Genomic DNA, 23521 nt, shown 5'->3' with positions numbered 1-23521 from the left:
GTTGTGGAGCTCAGGGGGCATGCATACCCAGACCGTTCAGCTTGCCGGTCAAAACACTCATTCTCGACTTCTTGCGAGGGATTGTTGGTAGATCGGGAAGCTTTTCTTCTTGCTTGAACAACCCTTCTTCGAGCTTGGCTGGCTTCCGTGTGATGATGGTGTGATAATCACGTCCCTTTGCCGCCGAGCCCAGCTCAGGCCGCTCCGAGCTTGACGGCACGGAGACTATCCGCCACTGATGCTGGGATGTGTCCGAGAGAATGTCAGTCCGCGTGGGTGCCGGGGTGGAGAGCGGCGAAAAGCTCCTGCGGTTGAAACCAATGTTCGGAAGGCTGGACCGGAGTCCCGCGCGGCCGCGTTTTGCCGTGATGATGGCGTCGAAGAGCGCAATGGACGGCTTGGATGATTTCTCCTCGCGGTCCATAATGAACTCATTCCAGGCTTGTGTTTGCTGTAGCATCTCCATGTATGCAGCGTGGTCAGGAGTCAGACTCTTGATGAAAGCACTGCTGTCAAAGGTGAAGACCGAGCCCAGCTTCCTCTTCTGTGCAGTCGCGGGCTGCATAAATCTCCGATAAGTATAAAACAGGCTTGCCATGCACCGCACGAACGCCGTGCGGACCTGATCAGGGTAAAAGGCCGCGGAGCAGACAACGGAAATCTGGTCGGCACAGCGATCATGGATGACGAACCCACAGCCCCAGCATCTGTAGAACCCATCTTGAGCTTTGTCATCGCAAAGGACGCAGGTGGAGGGACCATCAGCGGCTTTCCACTGTAAACAGTGACCTTCTGACCAGTATGTGCCTTCGCCATTGCGTACAGGCTGTGCACTCGCCCCAGGCATGATTGTAGACGCCGCCAGAGTCGATTGAGCATACGTAGAAGGCGCGTACGTGGATCCGTTTCGGTTGTCTGACAGTGTAGTACTCGTGGAGGGACTCGCGGCATGTTTCACAAACGGGATGCTAGCCTTCCGAAGCATATGGGTAGACCCAGAGAAGCTTCGTTTCGAGAGCGAGTCAAAGTGTCCGGACCGCTTCTCTCTCAGAGACGTCTGTAGAGTGTATCCCGAGTCGGTCCGCGGCGACGCAGAAGCAGAAGCAGGCGTCACAGGGAAGTTGCTAGTGACGGGGGATTGGCTGTCCGAGTCTGTGACCATTGATTGGCGTGTCGTTGATGATGTTCTCGGTCGGTCAGCACTTTTGCCCCTCGTTGGGGTCGAGGCCAAGAACACATTGAGCATTGGAGCCCGGCGAATGGTATCCGTGGCTGCCTGGGGACCGAACATGGTGGAGCTGAGACTGGCCAGTTTGTTCAAGTTCGTTGACTTGGCAACGGCAGTAAACGGGGACTCGATCTCCGCTGAAAAGGCATCGTACGGAAACGTCTCGGTGGCATACGCGGGTGGTCCAGGCGTTACACCGAAGCTCTGATGGAGTGGCGCGGCTTGGTAGAGTAGGGACATCAGCTTCCGGCGTTGCTGCTTCGGCAGGAAGGGCGGTGGTGCTGTACTGTGCAACTCGTTCTTGTCCAGGTCAACCAAGACATAGTCGTCGTCGGGGACATCGTACTTTTCGTATTTGCGGTCAATGCCACAGATATACGGACACGGGGCATCCAACGCCTGCACCAGTCGCGACGGCAACACTGGAATATAGACACCCGTCCATTCCAGAGGCCAGATGAGTTCCAAAATCGCTTTGCTCGCGAGCTGCAGCATCCCGACGTAGGATGAGAGCAGAATAATCCTCGACTCTGCCAAGGCGTATTCAAGCAAAAGGACGATATTAGGTATGGTAAGGGTTCTGAAGAGGGGGTACAAGTCGGTGGTACGACTGCCTGGGAGTTCGTTTGCCGCTTCTTTCTTCGCATAGAGCTTGAGTTCTCTGATGGAGGTCTGGACTTGGGTTTTGGACGACACGGGACGCGGTGCCTCGAGACATAGTGTGGCGACATATCTCTCGAGAGGCAGCCACATGCCGACTTTGGGAGAACTGGCCGGCACTCGCAGCACTCCACCATCAGTCATGGGGACGACAATCGCCCGCAGCCATTGCCGCCAGAAGTTAGCTAGAGTACTGTCGCTCCCCAAGATGCCGTAAGCTCTTGGAATCCAGTATTTGGTCTCTGCGGTCATGAGCCCCTGGATATCTGATTCTGACTTCTGGCGAAGTGGCCGCAGCATATCAGACATGACAGTGATCTTCTCTTCAACCGCGCTGATTTCCTCTTCTAAGGCTTCTCTATCGTGAGAATCCGGGGAGACTTGAGGCAATTGGGTGAGCAAGCTAGAGAGCTTGGTGCTTTCGACTGCTAGCCTCTCCGCAAGTGACGCTGCCATTTCCCGTTCGGCCTCGGACATATGAGCTTTCCGCCACTCATCGCATTTCACGTCCAATGCAGCTGCGATGTCACGGCTTACTGGAAGCCATACGGTGACTGACACTGCCGTGAGCCTAGAACTGTCTGCGGCAGTCATGGAAAATTCGTGCCAGCTGGATCTCGGTTTGATATCGGATGAGACTACCTTGATGTCGTTTGGAAAGGCGAACATCGGTAAGTAGTCTGGAAATGGTCCTCTTTTCAGACCTTGCTCAGGAGTGGTCGAACGGGGATACCTCTCGAGCAGAGCAGGTTCGAACTTTCTCGTCAAGGGATACTGGTCCGGTGAACTGTGAAAAGCGTCTGGGCTGGGAATAACTGAATTATAGCTGCTCATTCTGCGAGAGGTGCGAGTCGATGTTCGCCGGGCCACTGACAATTGGCGCTTCGTGCTGGACATGTCCTTGAACGACAAGTGTCTGCGGATACTCCCAAAGTTGCGGTTGGGAGGAGGAGGCGGTTCGCCCTGGGCGACAATCTTCTGTGCCCGGAGGTGTGATTTTGAGCGCGTCAGTTTAGCTGTTTCAGCTGGGCTAAAGCTCAGGTCCAGGTAGAATTCGTCGCGATCTGTGGCAAATTTGTTCATAGCTTTGTCAAAATCGGCCTCAGATATGGCTGAGGACATTCGAAAGTTAGGTGCAGCATCAGCAGGCCGGACTGTCATACTGCTCCGATTACTTCGGGGTCTGGTCGCGCTATCGAGACTCTGAATTGTACTTTTCGCCTCATCGGATAGTTGAGAGAGTCTCTGGTACGAGTCATGCCGGGAGTGGTTAGCTGAACCTCGAGGTGACTGCATGATCGAGGACTGGTCGAATTCGGGAGTGGCCTCTTCCTTGATTGTCGATTCGACGCCATTCTGTTCGACGAGATCATGAGACCACCGTTGCTGGGAGAAAGCGTCGACAAGTTGCTGACTATCCAAACCCGCTATCCAAAAGTAATCTGCAAGTGGCCGAGAAGAGTCCGGATGTTCTGTTGTTGGCGCCATGTTCGTGGTAAGAGATCGCGGTCAGAAAGAGAAAGCCTTTGAGTGATAATTTTAATGTCCCTCGGCCTTGTTTGTTTGCACGACGAGGCTCCTCCGGTTTCCAATACAGGTCGCAAGATCAACACGAAGAACGTGAGATTCTATGGCTCGGTGGACATGGCGGAGCTATGGGTCGACAAATATTAGATGATCCTATTTTACCAGATGGCATGGCCGCATGGGCATTCTTCACCCTGGCCAACGGCTGCCCGTGCCCCGGTCTCCAGGAAATAGCGCAGATGCGGCTGCCTCGATCTTCACCACAACTGTGACTGTCCTCCAGCTGCCAACAAAACGTGGTGGGCAAAATACGCGTGAGTCGTGAAGATGTCGGCTGCAGTGGAATTTTGGCCTGGGGACAGGGATGGGATGCCGATCACGGTCTGGAGATAAAGAGTGTCCAGGGTTCGCTTGGAGCTGGTGCCGAGACGCCAAACCTATCGTAAGTGGTGGGTTCGTGATGGATTCGTGAGGCGGTACAGAGGACCACTGGCGCCACAATATTCGTACGGGCGATCGGATCGATGCACTGCATCTGTCAGGGATGATGCTGGACCTCCACGATGCAGACGGAGTACGGAGTACACAGCAGATTATTAGACAGGGTGAAGATAGGGGAAGCGCTGAGAGAGGAGGACTGGATATTCATTAGAGAACCTCGTCCAAGCAAATGGCTACCGACACAAGAACTGCACACCATTACACTGGGAACCTAGTACGCATTGAGCGACTGAAATTGATATGAACTCTTGCACGTCTGCAAATCAAACCAGTAACCTGCCTGCAGCGGAAGTATCGGATAGAGTTCGGGCATCGTGCTTTTCTGGGGATGCTCAAGGAGCGGCTCTAGCGGGTCTGGGTCACACCAATTAGGCTTTCGGGCTAGACTCAAGCATGGAGGCGCCGCTATTCGATTAAAGGAAACCGCCTGGGACGCCACTAGACGCTTAGCCGTAGGCAGTTTCATGTCTCGGTTGGCTTTGATGCCCCTGAAACACAACCTCACTGTGAGGGAAGCTTGTCACCACCGCCGAACAGGAGAACTGACTGCGCACAGTACTAATGATGGTAGTCTACAGTAGCAGCAAGATCGTAAGCACTTCTGGGCGACAGTGCAGGAGGACGGGACGATGGAGATTACAATGTTGATATGCATTATTATTTGGTCGCCATTTGCTGCACGCCGATGGATTCTGTTACAGACTTCTTTGCATATGCTGTGCCACCAAAACGGCTGACAGGCCGCAGCTGCGGACATGCAACGAATGCTTGGATTTTCGAACCCGGCAAAGTGACATTGAATGTACCCAACTTCGGCGCATGTCAACATGATCCTATCCCTGCCGTTTCTGTCCAGACTTGCATCCGAGACCTCCATGGAGCCCGATGCCTGCCGATGTCCACAATGCTTGAGATATGACTTCTTTCTCCTGGGGCATTTGACGGCCGCAGAAAGTATATGAAAGTCTGGCTCTCCCCAATTTAACCTCCATAGGATATCCCACCCCGCCATGCCAAAATGTCGACGACGACCACCTTGGGTCAGCGGCTCGACCTCGCCTCGCCCTTGCTGTTTCGCACACCTCGTCGGCCCTGACCGTTTCCATGGAAGGCATAGTGTTCTACAGCTAGCAGCAATTCCACGAAGAAAAGCCCGCCGCGACCGCCAATTTCATCCCGTCCTGGTGGACTGCCTTCCTACTTCCTGACCTTGTCCTGATCCTCGCTGCCACGACTCCCGATTCTGCTGACGGGACCTACGTCCTACGGTACTCTCAAAGAGGCAGTTTGGAATGGAACCCTGCCTGACGGGCGCGACTTTCACCTGTGGCCATTTCGCCTTTGGTCTGACAATCCCACAAAGTCATCAAGGATGTATGCAAAGGAGAGGTCGAGAAACATGAGCAGACAATGGTATAATATCCAAAATGGCCGAATGTGTATTTGTGGAGGGCTGTGCTGGCTGATCTGCCTGACACTCATTTGCTTCTCATTTGCTGCCTCTGGTGGTCAACAATCAGACATAACCACCGGAAATCAAAACCGCCAAAAGAAGATACAGCCGGCCGCGTCAAGCTTGTGCGCCAAAAACCAATTCCGCCCCGCTGCCGCCAACCCAACCAATACCCAGGAGTGTCCTCAAGTCGTGTCCGGATCCCACCAAGAGCACCATGACCGGATCTCCCGGAAGGTCGTCTACTTGCCACCCACAAATTGCTGCTTGTTCAGGCCAATTGCCCCCAAATCCAACTTTGCGTAAGTCGGTTGCTTCTTGGTGCCCTTGCGAACCACTTCCATCTTCAAGGTGACGGTCTTGGTTTCTCCCCCATCCTGGGACTCTTCGGCCTTCCGGTTTCCATCCTTGCCTTTCCAGTCACCGGCAGTCCTCCCTGATCGGCCATAGCCCGTCGCTCGCTTGATCTCTCGTTCCTTCTTTCTCTGCTCCCAGAGCTTCTTCTTCTCTTCAGCGCGCTCAGCCTTCTTCATGTTGCAGAATTCATCGATCGCCTGGTTGAATTCTGGAATCTCCGTGCGCAAGGTTCGATACGCGCCGTATGCCTTGAGTCGTTTCTCCCAGAAGCGAATGGCGACGTGCTCGGCGAGAAATTGTCTCATTTCCGCATCAGGAGGATTGAGAAACCAGAGGGCACGGACATCTTCGGAGTGGATCTGAACTTTGGCAATGCGATCCATGTGACGATTGGCCTCTGTGACAAGGTGCTCGCACTCAATGACACGAGCACATGCGCGGAGGATGAAGAGGTAGGTGAATGGTTTGACGTTGGGGATCTTGAGCTGCTCAAGTCCCTTGCCCTCACACGAAGCCAGCATCCAGTTGAGGATATCCTTCCAGACCTTGAAGTTCCCGCCCACGACAGTCACACTCTTCTTCGAGCCGTTCTTGAGGATGTCGTCGGTTCTCATCTTTTTCAATGGCGGAAACTCAGCCTTCCATGTGGTGGAGAAGGTGGTTGCGACGTTCTTGGGAAATGCTTCGAAGAGGATTCTCTTGTTGACTGTGTCGGTACTGTCATTCTCCTTGTACCAGATCGTGATGGTCTCGCCGGCTTTGAGGCTAATATGATGGTCAGCGGCTTCAACTCAATACTAGGTATGATATAGAGCGAGAGGTGCAGGGCATCTTTTGGGTAAGGAAGGATTTTGAGATCAGAAAGAGAGAAGGCTTACTTCTTGAGGCTGGTCGGAGACAGAGACAACAGTGATTGAGACATCGTTGCAGACAATCAGAGCTGGGATTCGATGGTTGTATGGCGTGTGTCTAATATTGAACGGGCCTCCTGCAAATCGAGGATCAACCTCTGGCTTAGGCCGACCACTCGCAACAGACAGGCGTCAACCCAATCGCTCAAATTGATATGTGGTGTCCACGTGGGCCAGAAGATCCGGATCTGGCAAATCAGAAGAACAAGTCTACGAGCTGAGGAGGACGACGATGAGGACGACGAGGTCAAAGATATCAAGATGCTGCTGAAGATAGTTTCCAACCGAAGAGCGAGGGCATGGGGGACACTTATACTTCTTCAACTCCGGCAGTGAGCGAGTGACAAACCCGCTCGGCTGCCAGTGGTCCGCAAACAGAAAGGTGAACAGGGACGCGAGGTGTCATGAGGGGCTATAGAATGAATCGCAGATCAATCGCGTCGGACGAACTGGGAAGTTGAGTTAAGTCAGATGGATTTCCCGAGCTGAATGGGTTGAGAGATGGGTTGCCTGGTGACAAGTGAGTGAAGTGAGTGAGTAAGTAAATGAAGGAGCGAGCAATTGAGGAGCCAGCAAGGCACGGTATTGTCACTGCACTGTGGAGTGTCTATCATGGGGACAACATTGTGGCTCGACGGACAATACATCAATCTGCAAGCACTTCTTGCGTTGACTGCCTGGCAGGTTGGCAGCAGGCTGGATCACGAAGGGAACACATCACAAGCATCAACATTAACTAAGATGAAAATCTAGAGTTCACCACGTTTGTCACATAACGCACCACACATATCGTGTTGGCTGCCCCAAGTCGAGCAAGGGCACGCGGGGTCTTGAAAGGTACAGGCTACTCGCCTGCGCAGGTGAGCTACAAGCCACAAAGTCCAGGTGGGTGCCAGGGATGTCATCGGGTATCATCCGTATCCTAAGGAGTACATGGGACACACTCGCTTCACGCCGCAGAGACCTTGGCCCGTTTCGAATACCAATCCATCAGACAAAGACGAACCAAACCAGCAGGCCCGCTCGCCCGCATCTACACACAGTACATTGGGAAAAAAAGGGAAAGCGTCAAAATCATAAAGGTCGACCCGGCATGCATGCGGTGCTGTGCAGGCAGCGACTCAATTCTTTGCCATCGTCTTCAACTTCGGCGGCCCAGCAGCGTTGGATGCTGGCGCTGGTGGCTTCTTCACTGCCGGCGGGCCAGTACTCTTGCTGGGACTCGGATTGGTTGTTGCCTTCGGGGTCGGTTTCTTTCCTCCTTTTGTGGCTGCCGGCGTGGTCCCGGGCTTCTGGGCCGCGAGCTTCGAGGCTGGCGTCGCTGGAGCTGTTGCTGTCGGCTGCTTCTTGATTGGCGCCAGTGGCTTTGGGGGTCCCGTGTTTGCCAGCGTCGACTTTGGCGGAGGCTTCGCGGCGGATGCTGATGTTGATGCTGGCTTCGTAGCACTTTGCCTAGAAACAGCCGATGACGCGCCCTTCTTCACGCCCGGAGTCGTTGACGATACGGGGCCCGGCTTCGTCATCGACGGTCCTGATGCTGGTTCCGACATTTTTTGCTTCTGGACCGCTGTGGGAGTGGCACTCGATGGTTTCTGCACAGATCTTTGCCCCTTCGCCACATTTGGGCTATTCTGCTTCACGGCGCTTGAGCCCGCTTTCTTGGGCCCCAACTTGGGTGGCGAAGTGGAAGAAGACTTGGAGCTCTGCGAAGCTACAGCCGTGGTTGCATTGCTGGAGAGCGTCACCACCGTGCCCATCCTGGTATTCTCCTCCTTCTTGACCGCGTCCCAGAAAGTCCCTTTCGATGCGAGATTCTTGCTCGTCAGGGGCGTCTTCGCCGCAGGGGCGGAACCGATTCTCTTGACCTCTGCCTCTTTCAGGTCCTGCCAGAATGTACCTTTTCCTGTTGCATCTGATTGCTTCACGGAGTGGCGACGGCTCTGTTCCTCGGCTTTCAAGCTGTCATAGAATGTTCCCTTCTTTGCTGCGTTTGAGGCGACGGACCCACCCCTGCTCCTCTCCTCAGCATTGAGTTGGTTGTAGAAATTGCCCTTGTTGGTGGCGGGAGGTCCCTTTACTGATCCTCCGGATGATGACCTGCTCGGGATGGGTCTGACGAAGCCGGTCCCCGCCGGAGGAGTGGCGTTGGAGTGCTGCTGCTGCCTTTTCGCTTCCTCTTGAGCCAGCTGCTGCATGAAACTCTGCTGCTTGTCCGTAATGGTGTCTTGGACCATTTTCGTCGGGTCGGACAGGAAGGCTTGCATAAAGTCCGCGCGGTTGAGTAAAGTCTGGGCCTGGGGCGACGTGATGAGCCTCTGCACAGCCATGGCCCCGGCCTTGAACGTCTCCTCCTGCTTGCCCGGCTGGAAGAAATCGTCCAGTGTCAGTCCTCCCAGCGACGATCCTGCAGATTTGACCCCCTTCCCGGCCTGCGCGCCGGCTTTGCGCAGGTCTTGTGTCCCTGCCCGCAGCGCCTGTTTGTTGATACTCTTCCAGAACCGCTGCGGCAGATCGCCGTAGAAAATGTACAGGATCATGGCGAGGATGCCCATGGGGGCGAAAATCTGGAGGAATTCGTACCAATGGCTCGCGCGGATGGGCACCTCCATGTGTCCGCATCCTCGGAGGACCTTGCCAGACTTGTACCGCGTGCCGCCGTAGTCGGCGGGAAGCTTGCCGGTCTGATAGTACTCTTCGATCATCACGTCCTTCTCGCGCCAGCGGGCCCTGAGCCACAGTTCAAATGCCCTGTCGTCGTGTATCGGGATATCCTTGACCGCGAACCGGCGGAAGTGCATGTGAACAGACTTGGGAGGCCGGCCTTCCATGTACCCTGCCTTTAGGGTGAAGATGTCCTGGGCGTACTGACCCCGAGGCACGCCCGCGTAGACGACCGTTACGTCGTAGACGTATTCGACCGAGCCCTTCAGCTCGTCGAGGCAGAAGTGCAGGCCCGTGCTCCGTGGGAGCAAGGTGTGCCTGCAATCGGGGATGTTGTTCTTCTTCGCCCAGGCCGCGCTTTTCGCACGCGTGCTGGGCGCCAGATTCGTGCCTTCGGGGAACAGAAGCAGCCACATCGGGTCGGTCGGTTTGTTGAGTTTTTGCAGAGACCTAGCCATGTTCGGCTTGTCTTCTTCCCAGTTGCGCTTGAGAAAGATGAACTGGTTCAGCTGCATGCCCCAGCCCAGGACGGGGATTTTGCGCAGTGACTCCTTGAGGATGATGTACAGTCGACCATGCATGCCGTTGCAATACGCAATCCACCAGAGATAAAGCCAGTCGGTGTAGATCTGATGGTTCGCGATGAGGACGAGCCGCTCCGGGAAATCCAAAATCAGATTCCCGTCCGTCGATTTCAAGAGTTGACCTCGCACAGACTCGTCGCCGGACACGATCACCTTGGTCGGCGCGAACGTCTGGGTCAAGGTCATGGTCAGCAGCCCGAAGGACTGCTTGGTGAAGGCAATCCATGCGTTGTACCAGTCTTCGTTGATGGATTTCAGTGGAGACCCCAGGAATTGAGATATGTTGATAGCCAGCGCTCCCGAAAGGAAGTAGGTTGCCAGTCCCAGAGCTCGGGACGCGACCGAGTATTCCCCTTTTGCCAAAGGCACGCGATCCGGCCGCTTGGGCCGGGACTCCAGCGAGAAGCCCGCCGCCGGCTCGAGGGCGGGAGTCTTGGAGGCGGCCATGTTGTTGTTGATGCTGCTACGGCGAAGTTTGCATCTCTGCCGCCATGACTGTCGTGTGCTTGTCGAGCAGCCACATCAATAGAATAGCATCATTTCATGGAAGGCTGGGGAGGCGCCACTCTGACGTACACACTCAGGGTCCATATCCTACAGTACCACAGTAACGGCGATCAGCCCAAGCAGGTGCCTTGGAGCATGCAGCATTCCGTTTCCACTCCTCGGCTGGAATGAGCCGTGCAGCTACCGCCTCGATTTGTGGCGCTCGGTAGGCTCGCTTTCCGATCGTCCTCGTCAGGGCTCGCACCACGCATGGGAAAGCAGACTGATGATGGGCGAATGGACAGGGCCCCCGCTCCAGTTATTCTTGCCCGATCACGCATATTGGACGATTCCAGCGGTCAATGAGGGGCAATCGGAGGGCACACCCCGGTCAAAGGCTGAACCAGACAGGGTTATGGCGGTCGCCAGCTGCGACAAACAGGATTTCTACCCTGTGGCGGTGCTGGTGTGAGACTTCAAGGGACGCCAGATGACGTGCCCAGATTGAGTCCTCGACTGTCCATATCATTCCTCATACTCGTACCGGCCGCGCCGATCGAGCAGGAGAGCTCTACAAAGCTAGAAAAAGTGCCCCCTTCCTTCTTGACATCAGGATCCTCCAATCTCTTTTATTGCTGTCTGTGCCCACGACCAGGTACAGATTCTGTCCCAATGCCTAACGTATCATTTGATATCTTTTTTGACAAGGACTTCATCAACATCACCGCCACTCGAGGACAGACCGCTCCCAAGGCCAAACCCGAGTGGAAAGTCCGCTCTGCTCCCAAACTTCCCCCCAAGCCCGTGCCCGAAGATCACAGCGGTCAACCGAGACCCCCACCACGAGAGAAGTTGACTAGCCTTCGTCAGCCCCAGAAGCTGCAACAGGCCCCAACTAGTGCTGAGAAAGCCACCGACACCGCGAGCGATACTGCTTCACAGGCAGGAGGCGAGGGCAAGCGGAAGCCACCGAAGCTCGGTCCCAGGAAGTCCGTTTCTGCATAAAAATGGCAACACAGTGGGTTCTGGGCAAGGTCTCAGAGGCTCTTGCTCCTACCGTGTCCAGCACGGTGTCAAGCGCCGGGTCCTTTGCCGGTGGAGCGGTGAATGCACTGGGGAATAGCATCAATGGAGTGGGAGAGACCATCAACGGGTCCATCCGCCGGTATGGCGACGGAGTGAAGGACTATGGAAATGGAATCATGGACTGGACATCAGCGGACGGGTTGAGGGCAGCAACGGCGAGCAATCCATTAGGGTTGAGTGCAGGCAAGACGGGCGGCAAACGACAGGTGACGGGCGGCGGTGTTTATCGAGCACCGCCGACGACGCCCACGTCCGCCAACTCCAAGACCTTGATGACGACGAGCAAGACGGCCGCGCCTCAGAAGAAGATCGAACCTGGCACGCCCAGGAAGGCATTGCCTGGGCCACCCGGAGCGAAACCAGCAGGTGCGGTGAAGAAGGCTGCTGGCGCCCCTCCTGTCAAGAAACCCCCTACAGCCCCTCTCAAGCCCGTCCAAAATGCCGCCAAAACCGTCACACCCAACCCCGGGGCGATGAGGAAGAAGCCAGCTGAGGGTGTCAACGGTGCTGCGAAACCGCCTGGCGCAGCCGCAGCGAAGAAACCCACTCCCGTCAAGCCAAACGGGTCGGCAGCTGCTTCCAAACCTTTAGCGACGACGACAGCGAACAAGGCGAAGTTGCCAGGGCCAAACCCTACACGTGCTGCCAATCCACTGGGACTCAGCTTCTAGTGGCGAGGATGCTGTCGTTCTCCTGTGAATTAGGTTCTCTTCTGCAGCACGAGTAAGCTGGCGCGGGTGCGAGTTTATCCACATTTGTCAGAAAACTGTAGTGTATCATCAGTATGCTCTCGCTTGTCACTGAGATGGGCTGGTATCAATGTCACTAGGAAAAGTCCTTTGCCGCTCGCATGCATAGTCCAGTCTCGCATCCCGTGTAGTCAGCGTTTATTGACTTATGATTGCTCAGGGCGTATTCGCGGCGATGGACTGCTGATTCTGGGCAGGCTACTACTCTCTCCCACAGTGCTGTATTCGTTGCTGTCCACCTACTGGCACCTAGGTGACTTGCCCTTACTGCACCTGCTTATGTTATGTACATGGACGATGTGGGTGCTGAACGGCGCAACTGCATGACTTCTGCATCTCCCGCGTATCTCCAACCTTTACCACCAATCCACCCGAACATCATTGCCGAACGAGATCTCTCATCACGCCCTCCGGCTCCTCCTCTTTCTCCTTTCAACGAAAAACTCAGGCCTAACATGGCGCCTTTGACTCGTTCTCTTAAAGGTTCCGACTCAAGAACTAAGTTTAGTCGAGGAGCCGTACTTCAAGCTGACAAACGCAGCTCGGATCCCTACATGCATTGACTGGTTTATTGATCTATAACCTGCTATGCCACCGCTACCATATACACCCTACCTAGGTATCCTGCAATTTCAAGATTGAGGGCCGAGATTTGAGGCTCAGAACCAAGCCTCAAGCTTTGATCTCTGCTCCCATCCATCACTTCATTTCGTTGAGTCTCACTGTCCTTCTGTTTCTGCTCAGCCCTTACCCACGTGCACTGCGTGCTGGCACCATGGCCGACATCGAACCCTTCACCATTTCAATCCCCGAATCTGAACTCGCCGATCTCAAGACCCGGCTCTCCCTCGCCCGCTTCCCAACGGAACTCGACTCCTCAGCCTGGGACTACGGCACACCCCTAGCCGACGTGCAACGCCTGACGACCTACTGGAAAGACACCTTCGACTGGCGCGCCGCGGAGCAGAGATTGAACGCCCTCCCCAACTTCCGCACGTCCATCACAGTCCAGGGCTTCGAACCGCTCAAGATCCACTTTGTCCACCGCCGGAGCCACGTCGAGAATGCCGTGCCACTACTCTTCGTGCACGGCTGGCCCGGCTCGTTCATCGAAGTGACCAAGATGCTAGACGACCTGGCTCTGGCATCCACCAAAACCAGCCCATCCGCAACGCCTCCAGCATTCCACGTCGTGGCCCCCAGCCTGCCCAACTACGGCTTCAGCGAGGGCCCCACGCGCAAGGGCTTCGCGATCGCCCAGTACGCCGAGGCATGCCACAAATTGATGCTCAAGCTCGGGTACACCGAGTACGCCACCCAGGGCGGCGACTGGGGGTACTACATCACACGCGCCATCTCGCTGCACTACCCAACACACTGCAAAGCCACGCACGTCAACTTCGACCAAGGCAACCCCCCGACCTTCCTGCGGCACCCGACCCTGGCCGTCCGGCACGCCATGGCTCCCTACACACCCGCCGAGCGCGCGGGGCTCCAGCGCACAAAGTGGTTCTTGGCGGAGTCGTCAGGCTATCGCGCCCAGCAGGCGACGCGGCCCCAAACTTTGGGGTATGCCGTGCACGACAGCCCCGTGGGGCTACTCGCGTGGGTGTACGAGAAGCTGCACGACTGGAGCGACTCTTACCCTTGGACGGACGACGAGGTGTGCACGTGGATCAGCATCTACTGGTTCAGCACGGCGGGGCCCGCGGCGAGCTTTCGCATCTACTACGAGGCGACGCACGAGTGGGATGACCCGGCGAGGCGGGTGACTCGGGATCGCACGCGCGAGTATATTGGCGGCGGGGTCAAGTTGGGGTTGACGCACGCGCCGCGCGAGGTCAGGGTGCTGCCGGCGACGTGGACGCATACGCAGGGCGATGTCGTGTTCGAGAGGGGGCACGAGCGTGGGGGGCACTTCTTTGCGTGGGAGCGGCCTGATGATCTCGTCGCGGATCTGAGGGATATGTTTGGCAAGGCGGGCGGGGCGTATAATGTCGTCAAGGGGAGGACTGGGTATTAGGTCGCAGGAGCATGTGGACGAGGCGTCAAGAGGGGCAATTGCTATTAGGGTGTACCACAGTAGTGAGGCTGTGTGAGCAAGTGAAGGCTGGCTGCGATGCATCGCAAGTCGTGGTGGTTGGCTACGGCATCAATAACAGGAGAGTAATGATCTTTTTGGCTCAGTCGATGGTGGTCCGTAATGCTCAGCCCATATTATGTCCTGACTGCATCTGTTCTACCCAATCTCGCGTACGAGGAGATGGGAAAGTACCAGACTCCAAAGATCGACGTCCCAGATGCACCCGCACACAGTACCTAGGTATTTACATTCCATCTATCTCGGACCTTGTTTTACGACCAGCTGTAGAAGAATCGGGCCATACACTAGCACGGCCAGATTACCCAGGACTACACAAACGCCTGCCCCGCCAATCACGCATGCTGCCCCATTTGCAGATTTGGAAGTTTCGCTCTATGTTCCTACACCTCATACATCATACCTCGTTGATAATGCGCGGCAATCCCTCGCACCGAATGCCTCAGAATCTATGGCCATTTTTCCATGGCCCATCAATCTGTAATTCCCCATCATAACTTGCCGCCCCGTCTCTGTTCAACAGCCTCCCTCAACGCGCGAATCACCTCCCCGGGATCCTGTGCCCCAAACACCGCCGACCCAGCGACAATGACATTAGCCCCCGCATCCGCCGCCTGGTCGATCGTCTTCTCCGACAACCCGCCGTCCACCTCGATATTCAGGTCCGGATACCGTTCGCGCACGGCCTTGACCTTGGGCAATTCCGAGGCCATGAATTTTTGACCGCCAAAGCCGGGATGTACCGTCATCACGAGGACCATCTGGGTGCGCAGAACGTGTCAGCGTGGCCGCAACCGAAGCGTGGCGTACATACGTCAGGCCTCTCCTCTCTATTCTCATTCTCCAGGATATCCCACAGCACGTCGACGCTGGTCTCGGGCTTTATCGCAATGCCCGCTTGCATGCCCAGCTCGTGGATATATCTTATGAGCCTCTTAGGCGACGTGGGACTCGTGGTCTCTTTATCTTCGGGTTTTGTGGCTGCTACGGACGAAACGGCGGCTTCGTAGTGGAAGCAGTAGAGGTCGCAGCCTGCGTCGCGGAACGTGGATGCCCATCTGTGGGGCTGGGGACGTGAGCATGAGCGTGAGTATATCAGAGGAGCGTTTTCTCACCTCGGCAATCATCATATGACAATCAAACGTGCCCTTCCCGCCCGGACTCTTCGGCCTCTCCACGTGTGACCGGATCTTCGACACGACAGGCGGGCCGAACGTGATGTTGGGTACGAAGTGGCCGTCCATCTGCGGTGCGTCGGAGGAACCGTAAAAGTTAGCAATTGCCTCAGCAAAGCGTGCCACAAGCAGTGGTAAGGGCAGCGGTACAAGCAGCGGGTGTGTCTTTCTGGCAGTGCTCTACTCGTGCTCGTGCTCGTGCTCGGCCCTCCCTTCCATTCCAGTCTTCTTGCTCTCTCCTCTCGCGGCCAGAAAACGGGCGTCCGAGACCTACAATATCGACGTGCAGCCAGTCGCAGCCCTGGCCCATGGTCTTTGCGCACTCGTGGCCGAGTTGGGCAAAGTCCGCGCTGAGGATCGAGGGCGCGATGATCGCGGGGGGACTCATCGTGGGGGTCAGACTGGGGGTCCGGGGTGTGAGTGAGGGTGTAGGAGAAGGAGGAGGTGGTTCGGAGAGAGTGGTGGTGGTGGTGGTGGTGGTGCAGTGCCTTCAGAGAAAGGGCAAGTGGTTCACGAAGGCCGAGAAGAGAGGCACAATGAGAATGTTCTACTCGAATCGGATCTCTGAATCGAGTTGGAGCCGGCTCCTACACGTCCGGTTAGATGGGTGCAGCAGTCGAACAGAATGGGAAATAAATTGTTTGGCGTACCGGGATACGTGCCTAAGTTAGGTACCTGCCGGTGGTGGTTGTACTTACGAGTACAGTGGCTGCGTCATCGGCTGAAGGTCGGTGTCCCTGTGAGCTTGAAAACCCCACCGAGGGGTAAATAGCCTCGCCCAGCATGAGGGCCGTGCGATCAAGAGGGCAGAGGGGCAGCGCAGCTCTTGTGGTTACATACCGAAAAGGCAACTTGTTTGCTTACGAACGCTGATTGAGCCATACTTACACACACAGTACACATTCCGCTTGCGACAGTCTCTTCTGGTTGGAGCACTGTAAATTGAATTGTATCATAGTAATGGTAATCCAATATACCTAACTCCTTGAATCGACCAGAGGAATCCTGACCACACCCAGTCTTGAAAATGTGCGGTCTGTGATCCTTCGTCAGATATAGTACATGTATGTCTCTGTCTTGTACAGTATACTGATCGGAGGTCCTTCTGTGCGAGACCATAAGTAGTAAACATGAATCCACCCAGCCTTAACCAATGTCCCAAGCTTGAAGCGACTGTGATCTAACAACGAACTCGAGATCGAAGACTGAAACCCGAACAGCGGAATTGATGGTGCCAGATCTTGGCTGTGTACGGCAAGGAAATTCGTCATGTGGCTGCACAGTCAGCCACCGCGCCGCTGAGGTGACTTAGTGTATGTATCCTGTACGGATCGGTTTGTCTACACTGTGTCGACACTCTGGGGTGAGCGGAAGTGGTCGGACAAGGAAATGATTCCCAAATGCAGTACCAACGCCAGTAAGGACTTGACTGGCAGTGGCGCTCGGGAATGAACTCTCGTACTCGCTGCTCAACATTGATCGTTCGTCGATTGCGATGCCGGTGCCAGAGCCACGAGCCGCAAGCGCGGAGTCATCAAACAGTCCGGGGATGACCATGCCCGAGGAGTCCTGGTCAAATGAGATATGGTCGAGGCTGTTTGCTGGGCTGATGAAATCTGGCCACGGGTGATGGTCGTCATCTTCCTCCTCCAGAGGTGCAAATTGATGTCCCATTCCATTGATATAAATGCTCGCGGCTGGATGTCCGCCGAAATGGCCGCTTGCTCCGATGCTGTTGTCCAAGCTTGCATTGCTCAAAATGTCGGTGTGGGGAGACGACCAGGACGAATCAAGCCTTGAAGCCCGGTCAGGAAAGTCAACGTCTGGGCCTGGCATACCTTGACGTCCTCCCTCCCCTCCGTACGCTTCACGGTTCGAAACATCCTTGAAGTCGGTTAGCCGGCACATGCAACTCTTGCATCCACATCCACACCCATGGTGTCCCCCACCAGAGCAGCAAGTACCGGAAGGAATGTCGTTGTTGGCGTGGTTGTTTCTCTTCACACCGTAAACAGGGTCGGAGGACCGACGCGAAAGGGTATCAGGTGTGTGCACGATTAGCGTGGGACGCGAGAATGGTTGGTGAGCCATTGTGGCAAAAATACGAGGTCGACCACTGCAGTCTGCGTGGCGACATGCAGGATATAGAAGCTTTTGGTGCCTTTGTGGTGCAGGTAGTAGTGTCAATGATGTTGAGACAGCCGCCAAGTCAGTGTACTTTTCGTATCCAAGTTGAATAAGCCAAGCTCAGGGAAGACGAGCTGAGGAAGAAATCTAAAAGAGGATGAGTCGAGGTTGGGGGAAGGGGTATATGACAGAAACCTGGGGCAGCAGTCCACGACCAGAGGAGAGTCAGGTGAGAAGTGTGCAGGAGGGGCTTGCCTGGCAATGACGGACTTCCATGCACGGGAAGCGAACCCTCCAGCGGGTTGGAAATACAGAGACGGTCGAAAGGGCACTCAGCCTCGACTGCTCTATGCACAGAATAACTGCCTTGAACGTGGGGTCGTTCCTGCACAAGTATGTCGTCTAGCGAGTCCCGGCATACATTGCTCGTCTTAACCGACAGTGTCGTGGTTCCCCGGCAAGGACCTCGTGGTCATTTCTGAGATTGGGTGGGCTGGATGCATGAGTGATGGCTGAGCCGGGCGCCGGCCCAGGATCAAAATCCAGGCCACCCTAGTTGTGGAAAGGATAGACGAACACAATGAAGGCAGATGCAGCGATTGACCCCGGGGCCGATGATTCCAAATGCTTGGAAACGCTATCCCGTGACTACTTCCACCCTGCAGATCTTCACAGGGCGCAACTTAAGGGTTCATGAAGGCAGTTGCAAAGCTCGCGAATGTTGTGTCTGGGGCGCGGCTGGTGACGGTTGGTGGCCTTGAAATTGCACTACACGTGCAAGCGAGCTTGCATTGGCGCGCATGCATGCATTGCATATGCATGAACTTCGAGTCGCAGGGAGTAAAGCGAAAAATGACGTTGAAACGGCAGCCAGAGGTGTAAACAGTTACGAGGATTGAGCAGAAGATATTGATAAGGCAGATTATTGTTTGACATTCAGCATCAACAAATCGCCTGCCAATCATCGGCTCGAACAGCACGGCACGGATGCGCCAATTGGCTGCTTTGCCGCTGAACTCTCGCGGATCTCTGCTCAGAGATCCTCTACTCGTAACCGGTGAAGACAAGCGTGGACAAGCCACAAGTGAGCTTCACTGGCTTCGACTGTCCTGTATATCATTACCCCTTTACCATCCTCGTGTCTACTCGTATTATGGCACCCACACCCCCCTTTTGAAGGATTGCCGAGGGACACTCTGTCCGAGCTCTACTGACATGTGGTAGTTCCCCGCGTGTTTTTGTCCTTGATATTCTGTATAGAGCTTTATCGAGTAATTGCGCCCGGCATAATCGAGCCTGCCTATAGTCTATGTATGACTCCCACGCCTCAATCAGCTCCGTAGAAAGTCGGGATCCGTATCATGGACTGCCACAAGTAATGCTAGTTCCGGTAATTCCGCCCCACAGTCCAATGTTGGTAGACATGTCACTAGTCGTGCCTGCCTGTTGTCTACTGTATGACTCCCGCGCCTTGATCAGCTCCGTCCCAAGTCGTGATCCGTATCATGACCTGCGACAAGGGAGACCCTCCTCTCTGATAACTCCTCCTCAAAGTCCCATGCTCGTAGACGTGATATCCGGCGTACACCGAAGTAGCCGAGATAGCCGCGCTCAGGCGGAATATTTTCCACCCTCACTCCTAGGTGACTCCAGATTGAGGTTCTTTCTCCTTCATCCTCGGAAGGAGTTGTTGGCCGATATCAAAAGTTCCAAGTCATCTACGTACTCTGCCTACAAGCTATCCACATTATGGTCTACAAGAGTACCTCCTCTCGCCCTTACGAGCGTTCTGTGAGGGATGACCTAGGTGCTCCTAGTAACTGCGGGTGATCTCGAATAATTCGTGCCAGTATAGGTCTCATTTGGAGAGCGCACATTTCGATGGGCATGGCCTCGTACTTATATTGGGAGGGATGGTCTCCTGGAACAAATCACCCCCTATCCTGTCACCACTCGTGACCGCTTCTCCTCGTACTCAGATTGTGCAGAGCACATACGTATTCTCCCGCGATTACTTTTCCGGCCCACTCTTGTGGTAGGTCTCAGTGATTGGAAGGCCATTTCCCGGCCGAGGTCAGACGCTTGACGTCCATTCCACGAGCCCTAACTACGAGTTGACACGAAACGAGTGTCGATCATGGCACTCGTCATGGTGCATTAGTTTTCTGCACACTAGCAATGGATGACGACTATAGGTGGAATACGAATTAAGTGAATGGCAAGATTCTCGGACCTCGCCGATGTCGCATAGTCATGGGCACCCAATGTCTTGGATAACTCTGGAGGCAAGTTGAGTGGCTCCCGTTCGTGCTAGGCTGTTAGGCTGACAGTACTTCTGTTCACCGTGTCAAAACTCGTGCCAGTGGGTAGAAGCAAAGGTGGTCCAGGTTGTCCCCTGCATGATCTGGCGGTCAAGCCGTTCTCACTTATGTGATTCGGGCTCTACCCACCTGAGCAGCGAACACTCGGGTATTCGAGCCCTGTTGGAACAGAGTTCCAAGTCAAGTACTCCGTATCTTTCGAACTACTCGTCAATTCTGTGATTGCGAAGGTTTCAGGAATACATCCATTCGTAAAAATGGTGAAACTTTGAGTTTCGTCCACTGAAGAGGGAGTCGTCTCTACCTCCTCTTTCTACTGGACTGAGAGCCAGAGTCATGATTCGTAAACCCCGTCCAGGCAAATCTCATCCTGCCTTGTGTATATATGCCAGTTTTCATGCATCGTCGGAGATGGGTATCATACAATCCCTATGTAGATCGCGTAAGGTCATGGTTCAGTCAATCCTGGTTCTACAGGATGCCCTGAACAAAGTAAAAGGTAAAAGTGAAGTCAAAGTCGTCGATTTACACCACTTCAGAGAAATACCTTTTACTCGTATGTCTTCCGGGTGATCGTGGATCGGGTGGTAAAGGACCGCTGTGGTGTACCACATGGGGACGGAACACTGCGTCAACTGGAGGTTGCCAATCATCGAGGCCCAACGGAAAGTACTCGTAAAGCTGGTCGACACTGTCCCCCTCGGCGCTATATGGTAGACCTGACTTCGTAGGTAGCAATTCTGGTCTTTGAGACATCGCACTGGTACCATTCATGGTGGCCATGGAGCTGGGTACACTTGTCATCGATACTTGGTGAGAATGTAGCCGAGGCCGTGGGCCTGGTTGGTTCGTGATATGGCCAGGTGAAGTGCTGGTATTGGTTGTGTAGGTCCCGCCAGGTCCTTTGTTTAGCAGGGACGGCGAAGGATTAGAGGTGGGAGGGCGTGACGAGGGCCTTGAATTCTGCTGTGGAGGAAGGGGGCTTCCCCCTTCGTCGTCACTCCCAAAGTGCAAGCTCATCGGCCTACTGCCTTGCGCCATCTCTTGCGGGAAAGTGAATGGAAATGCGCCGGCAGTGCCTATTTCAGGTGTACCATCAGGGAATGCTGGAACAGCGGGACGACTCGTCGAAGTCGAATACGGTGTGACAAGGGGATCGTGGACGCCTTGTGAGACCCAGGTAGTGCCATCAGTATCTCCAGGCTTCGTATCGACACTGTCATATCCCACCACCATCTGGGCTATTTCCTCCGAAGGGCTCTTGATTTTTGGTGCCGAAGTAACTTGGGGAACGGAGGTTGCACTGTTTGAAGCTCGTGAGGCTGCTGGTAAGTGTTTCCTTGCTGTGGAACTGCTACTCAAGGGCAAGTCCTTGCGGGCGGCGAAATTTCGCGGACTTCGACCTCTAACGATGACTGCTCCTGACTGAGCTTCTGCGATGGCGATCTTTCCGCCTGTGGACAATGAAGCCATGATCTTCAAGTGTAGGATGAAGTGTTGTTGCAGCTCCTTCCGCCGTCCGTTGTTCGCAGTCGCGATTCGGAACTGGAGTCTCTTCCATTGGACAGGGAACGTCGTAAAGTCAGTGTCCAGATCTTGTCCCGACATCTTATCCAACGGTATCGTCGGAGGCTCTCGCTCTACCTTGTCTTCCGGTTTCGGCGCTTCTCCACTGGCGGGGGTCTTCCACGGAACAGAAATGATCTTGACAGAATTCCCCTCCACGGATTCGGTCGCCGATACAGCCAATTCTAACTCGTAAATGGGAATTCTAGAGCCGTCATCGGTGAACACATATCTGAGGTTCCTGGGTAAAGTTACTGAGCCAGTGATCTGGAACAGATTACGACGGTAACATGTCAGCTCTGGCGGAGGTGGAGGAGTATCGGCTGTAGCAGGCCACTGAGACTCGGCAAGGAAGAACATCCCATGTAGCTGGGCAGTAATATTGACCGATGAGCGCCGGAAAGAGTCATCGAGGAGGGTGAAATTGTATTGAGGCATGGAAAAGCTGAGATATTTACTGTCGCGATCGATGGACGAACTGTCTGGGAGCCCGTCCGTGGGTCCTTGGTCGAACTGGGACATTGTGCCTTCAGCGAATGGATCGTCGAAGCCCGAAGAATAGCGCTTCAGCAGAGCTGGATGCTGGAGACTGTTCGGAGGCGCGAACCCAAGCTCATCACCGCTGCAACGTGTTAGACATGACTTTGGCGGAGAAGAAGTGTGCTGGGGAAGTATATACCTCATATATGGTTCCGAGTCGAAGTTCGAATACTGTTCTTGCAGGTCCATCACTGACGGCACACTCATGTAGTCCAAATTTTGCATTCCTCCGCCTCCATATGAAGGTATTGGACTGGGAAAATAGGGCGTCGCGAGAGGATCGTAGCCGTCCATAGCGGAGGCCATAAGTGAGGTTGGAGGCAGGTGCGGAGTTGGAGGTTCGAGTAGCTGCGCAAAAGGTATGAAGGATATTGTTATTGAGAGGGGAAGATTCTCGTCTTCATTCTCGAGAGCACGAGAAAAGGCTCACGAGGGCGCCACCGTCGAAGAGGACAGAAACTGGAATATCGATGACCCGGAGAGTGTTAATCAGCAACGGCGGGTTTAAGCAGCGCGCAGTTGAATACTGTGCTGAGACAGCGCAAGCTTCGGGGTGCACGAACAATGGAGTGTTCGGCCCCAAGAGGCGGGAAGGAGGGATCAGAGCAGGGACCCAGAGCAGGGTGGGCAGGTGTCCACCTCTAGGAAGCCAGATTGGCGCGTGGAAAAGTGGCGGGCGTTCCGTAGCTTGGCAGACTGACGACAAATGGCTCGTTGGATTATGAGATGAGGCAAATCTCAGCAGGAAATGAATGAGCTGAAATGTCGCGCCTGCGCAGCTTGAGTTTGAGATGGGCGAGCGGCAGTGAGTCAAGGTTGACAATGTGGTGAGACAGACCCAAGAGCTGTATGCAAATAGATATGGTGACCGACTCCAGGTCCAAGTCTCCGAGTAAAAGTTGGTGTCACTCTCAGGTGGGAAGGCACACTGACCGGGGGATCAGGTAGCAAGGTTGACCACCGCCCGAACAGCAGTTGATGTTCCCTGTACGCCGTATCTTGTTGCTTTGCGGGCACTGGCACTGGGCGCCTGCACCTCGTTCTGTCAGGTCGGTAGATAAGTACCGAGGACAGTACTAGGTAGTGCCTGGTGCATAGGAGCGTGCAAGACCCCCGGCTGCGACAGACTTCACAGGTTCGCTTGGCTGGTGGCTGGTCGGTAGAAGGCGAGCCGGGCTTCTAGAAGGAAACGGGGCGTGGGACTGAGGACGCTAAGGTGTGAAATGGCAACTGTAGGTAAACGGTTAGTGGCGTGGAGACTCATTTCTGGCCGCCCATGCCTTTCCCCCGTCTTTTGCATTTCAAGTCTCGGACTCTTTCCCAACTGGACCAAGCGCCCACCACGCCTGTGGCAGCACCGAGGCCTACGAGTCGTCGCCATTACTTGTGAGCCTGAGGCCGACCTCGTACTGTGGTAGAGGAGCCCTGCTCTGACGCCCCTGACCCTCCTCAGGCAAAGGACAAAGAAAGCCAGGCCCCGCTGCTGGC

The 23521-nt window shown here is 55.0% G+C and overlaps 8 protein-coding genes across 8 annotated transcripts; 3 read left to right on the top strand and 5 right to left on the bottom strand.

Moving 5' to 3' along the window:
- Positions 1-10: 10 nt before the first annotated feature.
- A1O7_09392 (uncharacterized protein) lies at positions 11-3376 on the bottom strand (the record flags this gene model as incomplete). The annotated part of the gene is made up of 1 exon (XM_007763380.1): positions 11-3376. The coding sequence occupies one exon, from the start codon at positions 3374-3376 to the stop codon at positions 11-13; it is 3366 nt and encodes a 1121-aa protein (XP_007761570.1).
- Positions 3377-5611: 2235 nt separating this feature from the next.
- A1O7_09391 (uncharacterized protein) lies at positions 5612-6648 on the bottom strand (the record flags this gene model as incomplete). The annotated part of the gene is made up of 2 exons (XM_007763379.1): positions 5612-6491; positions 6605-6648. The coding sequence occupies 2 exons, from the start codon at positions 6646-6648 to the stop codon at positions 5612-5614; spliced, it is 924 nt and encodes a 307-aa protein (XP_007761569.1).
- Positions 6649-7758: 1110 nt separating this feature from the next.
- Positions 7759-10329, bottom strand: A1O7_09390 (uncharacterized protein; the record flags this gene model as incomplete). Its single annotated transcript, XM_007763378.1, has 1 exon — positions 7759-10329. One exon carries the CDS (start codon positions 10327-10329, stop codon positions 7759-7761), a length of 2571 nt encoding a protein of 856 aa, XP_007761568.1.
- A 711-nt stretch (positions 10330-11040) lies between these two features.
- A1O7_09389 (uncharacterized protein) lies at positions 11041-11373 on the top strand (the record flags this gene model as incomplete). The annotated part of the gene is made up of 1 exon (XM_007763377.1): positions 11041-11373. One exon carries the CDS (start codon positions 11041-11043, stop codon positions 11371-11373), a length of 333 nt encoding a protein of 110 aa, XP_007761567.1.
- A 2-nt stretch (positions 11374-11375) lies between these two features.
- A1O7_09388 (uncharacterized protein) lies at positions 11376-12125 on the top strand (the record flags this gene model as incomplete). The annotated part of the gene is made up of 1 exon (XM_007763376.1): positions 11376-12125. One exon carries the CDS (start codon positions 11376-11378, stop codon positions 12123-12125), a length of 750 nt encoding a protein of 249 aa, XP_007761566.1.
- An 853-nt stretch (positions 12126-12978) lies between these two features.
- On the top strand, positions 12979-14226 carry A1O7_09387 (microsomal epoxide hydrolase; the record flags this gene model as incomplete). Its single annotated transcript, XM_007763375.1, has 1 exon — positions 12979-14226. The coding sequence occupies one exon, from the start codon at positions 12979-12981 to the stop codon at positions 14224-14226; it is 1248 nt and encodes a 415-aa protein (XP_007761565.1).
- A 569-nt stretch (positions 14227-14795) lies between these two features.
- Positions 14796-15867, bottom strand: A1O7_09386 (ribulose-phosphate 3-epimerase; the record flags this gene model as incomplete). Its single annotated transcript, XM_007763374.1, has 4 exons — positions 14796-15065; positions 15119-15370; positions 15420-15548; positions 15754-15867. The coding sequence occupies 4 exons, from the start codon at positions 15865-15867 to the stop codon at positions 14796-14798; spliced, it is 765 nt and encodes a 254-aa protein (XP_007761564.1).
- A 4585-nt stretch (positions 15868-20452) lies between these two features.
- On the bottom strand, positions 20453-22327 carry A1O7_09385 (uncharacterized protein; the record flags this gene model as incomplete). Its single annotated transcript, XM_007763373.1, has 2 exons — positions 20453-22115; positions 22173-22327. The coding sequence occupies 2 exons, from the start codon at positions 22325-22327 to the stop codon at positions 20453-20455; spliced, it is 1818 nt and encodes a 605-aa protein (XP_007761563.1).
- Positions 22328-23521: the final 1194 nt, after the last annotated feature.

This window comes from Cladophialophora yegresii (assembly GCF_000585515.1).
Source record: "Cladophialophora yegresii CBS 114405 chromosome Unknown aczIN-supercont1.7, whole genome shotgun sequence".
In the NCBI taxonomy this organism is placed as follows: domain Eukaryota; kingdom Fungi; phylum Ascomycota; class Eurotiomycetes; order Chaetothyriales; family Herpotrichiellaceae; genus Cladophialophora; species Cladophialophora yegresii.
Note: the sequence above shows the minus strand (reverse complement) of the source record. Positions and strands in the feature narration are given on the sequence as shown.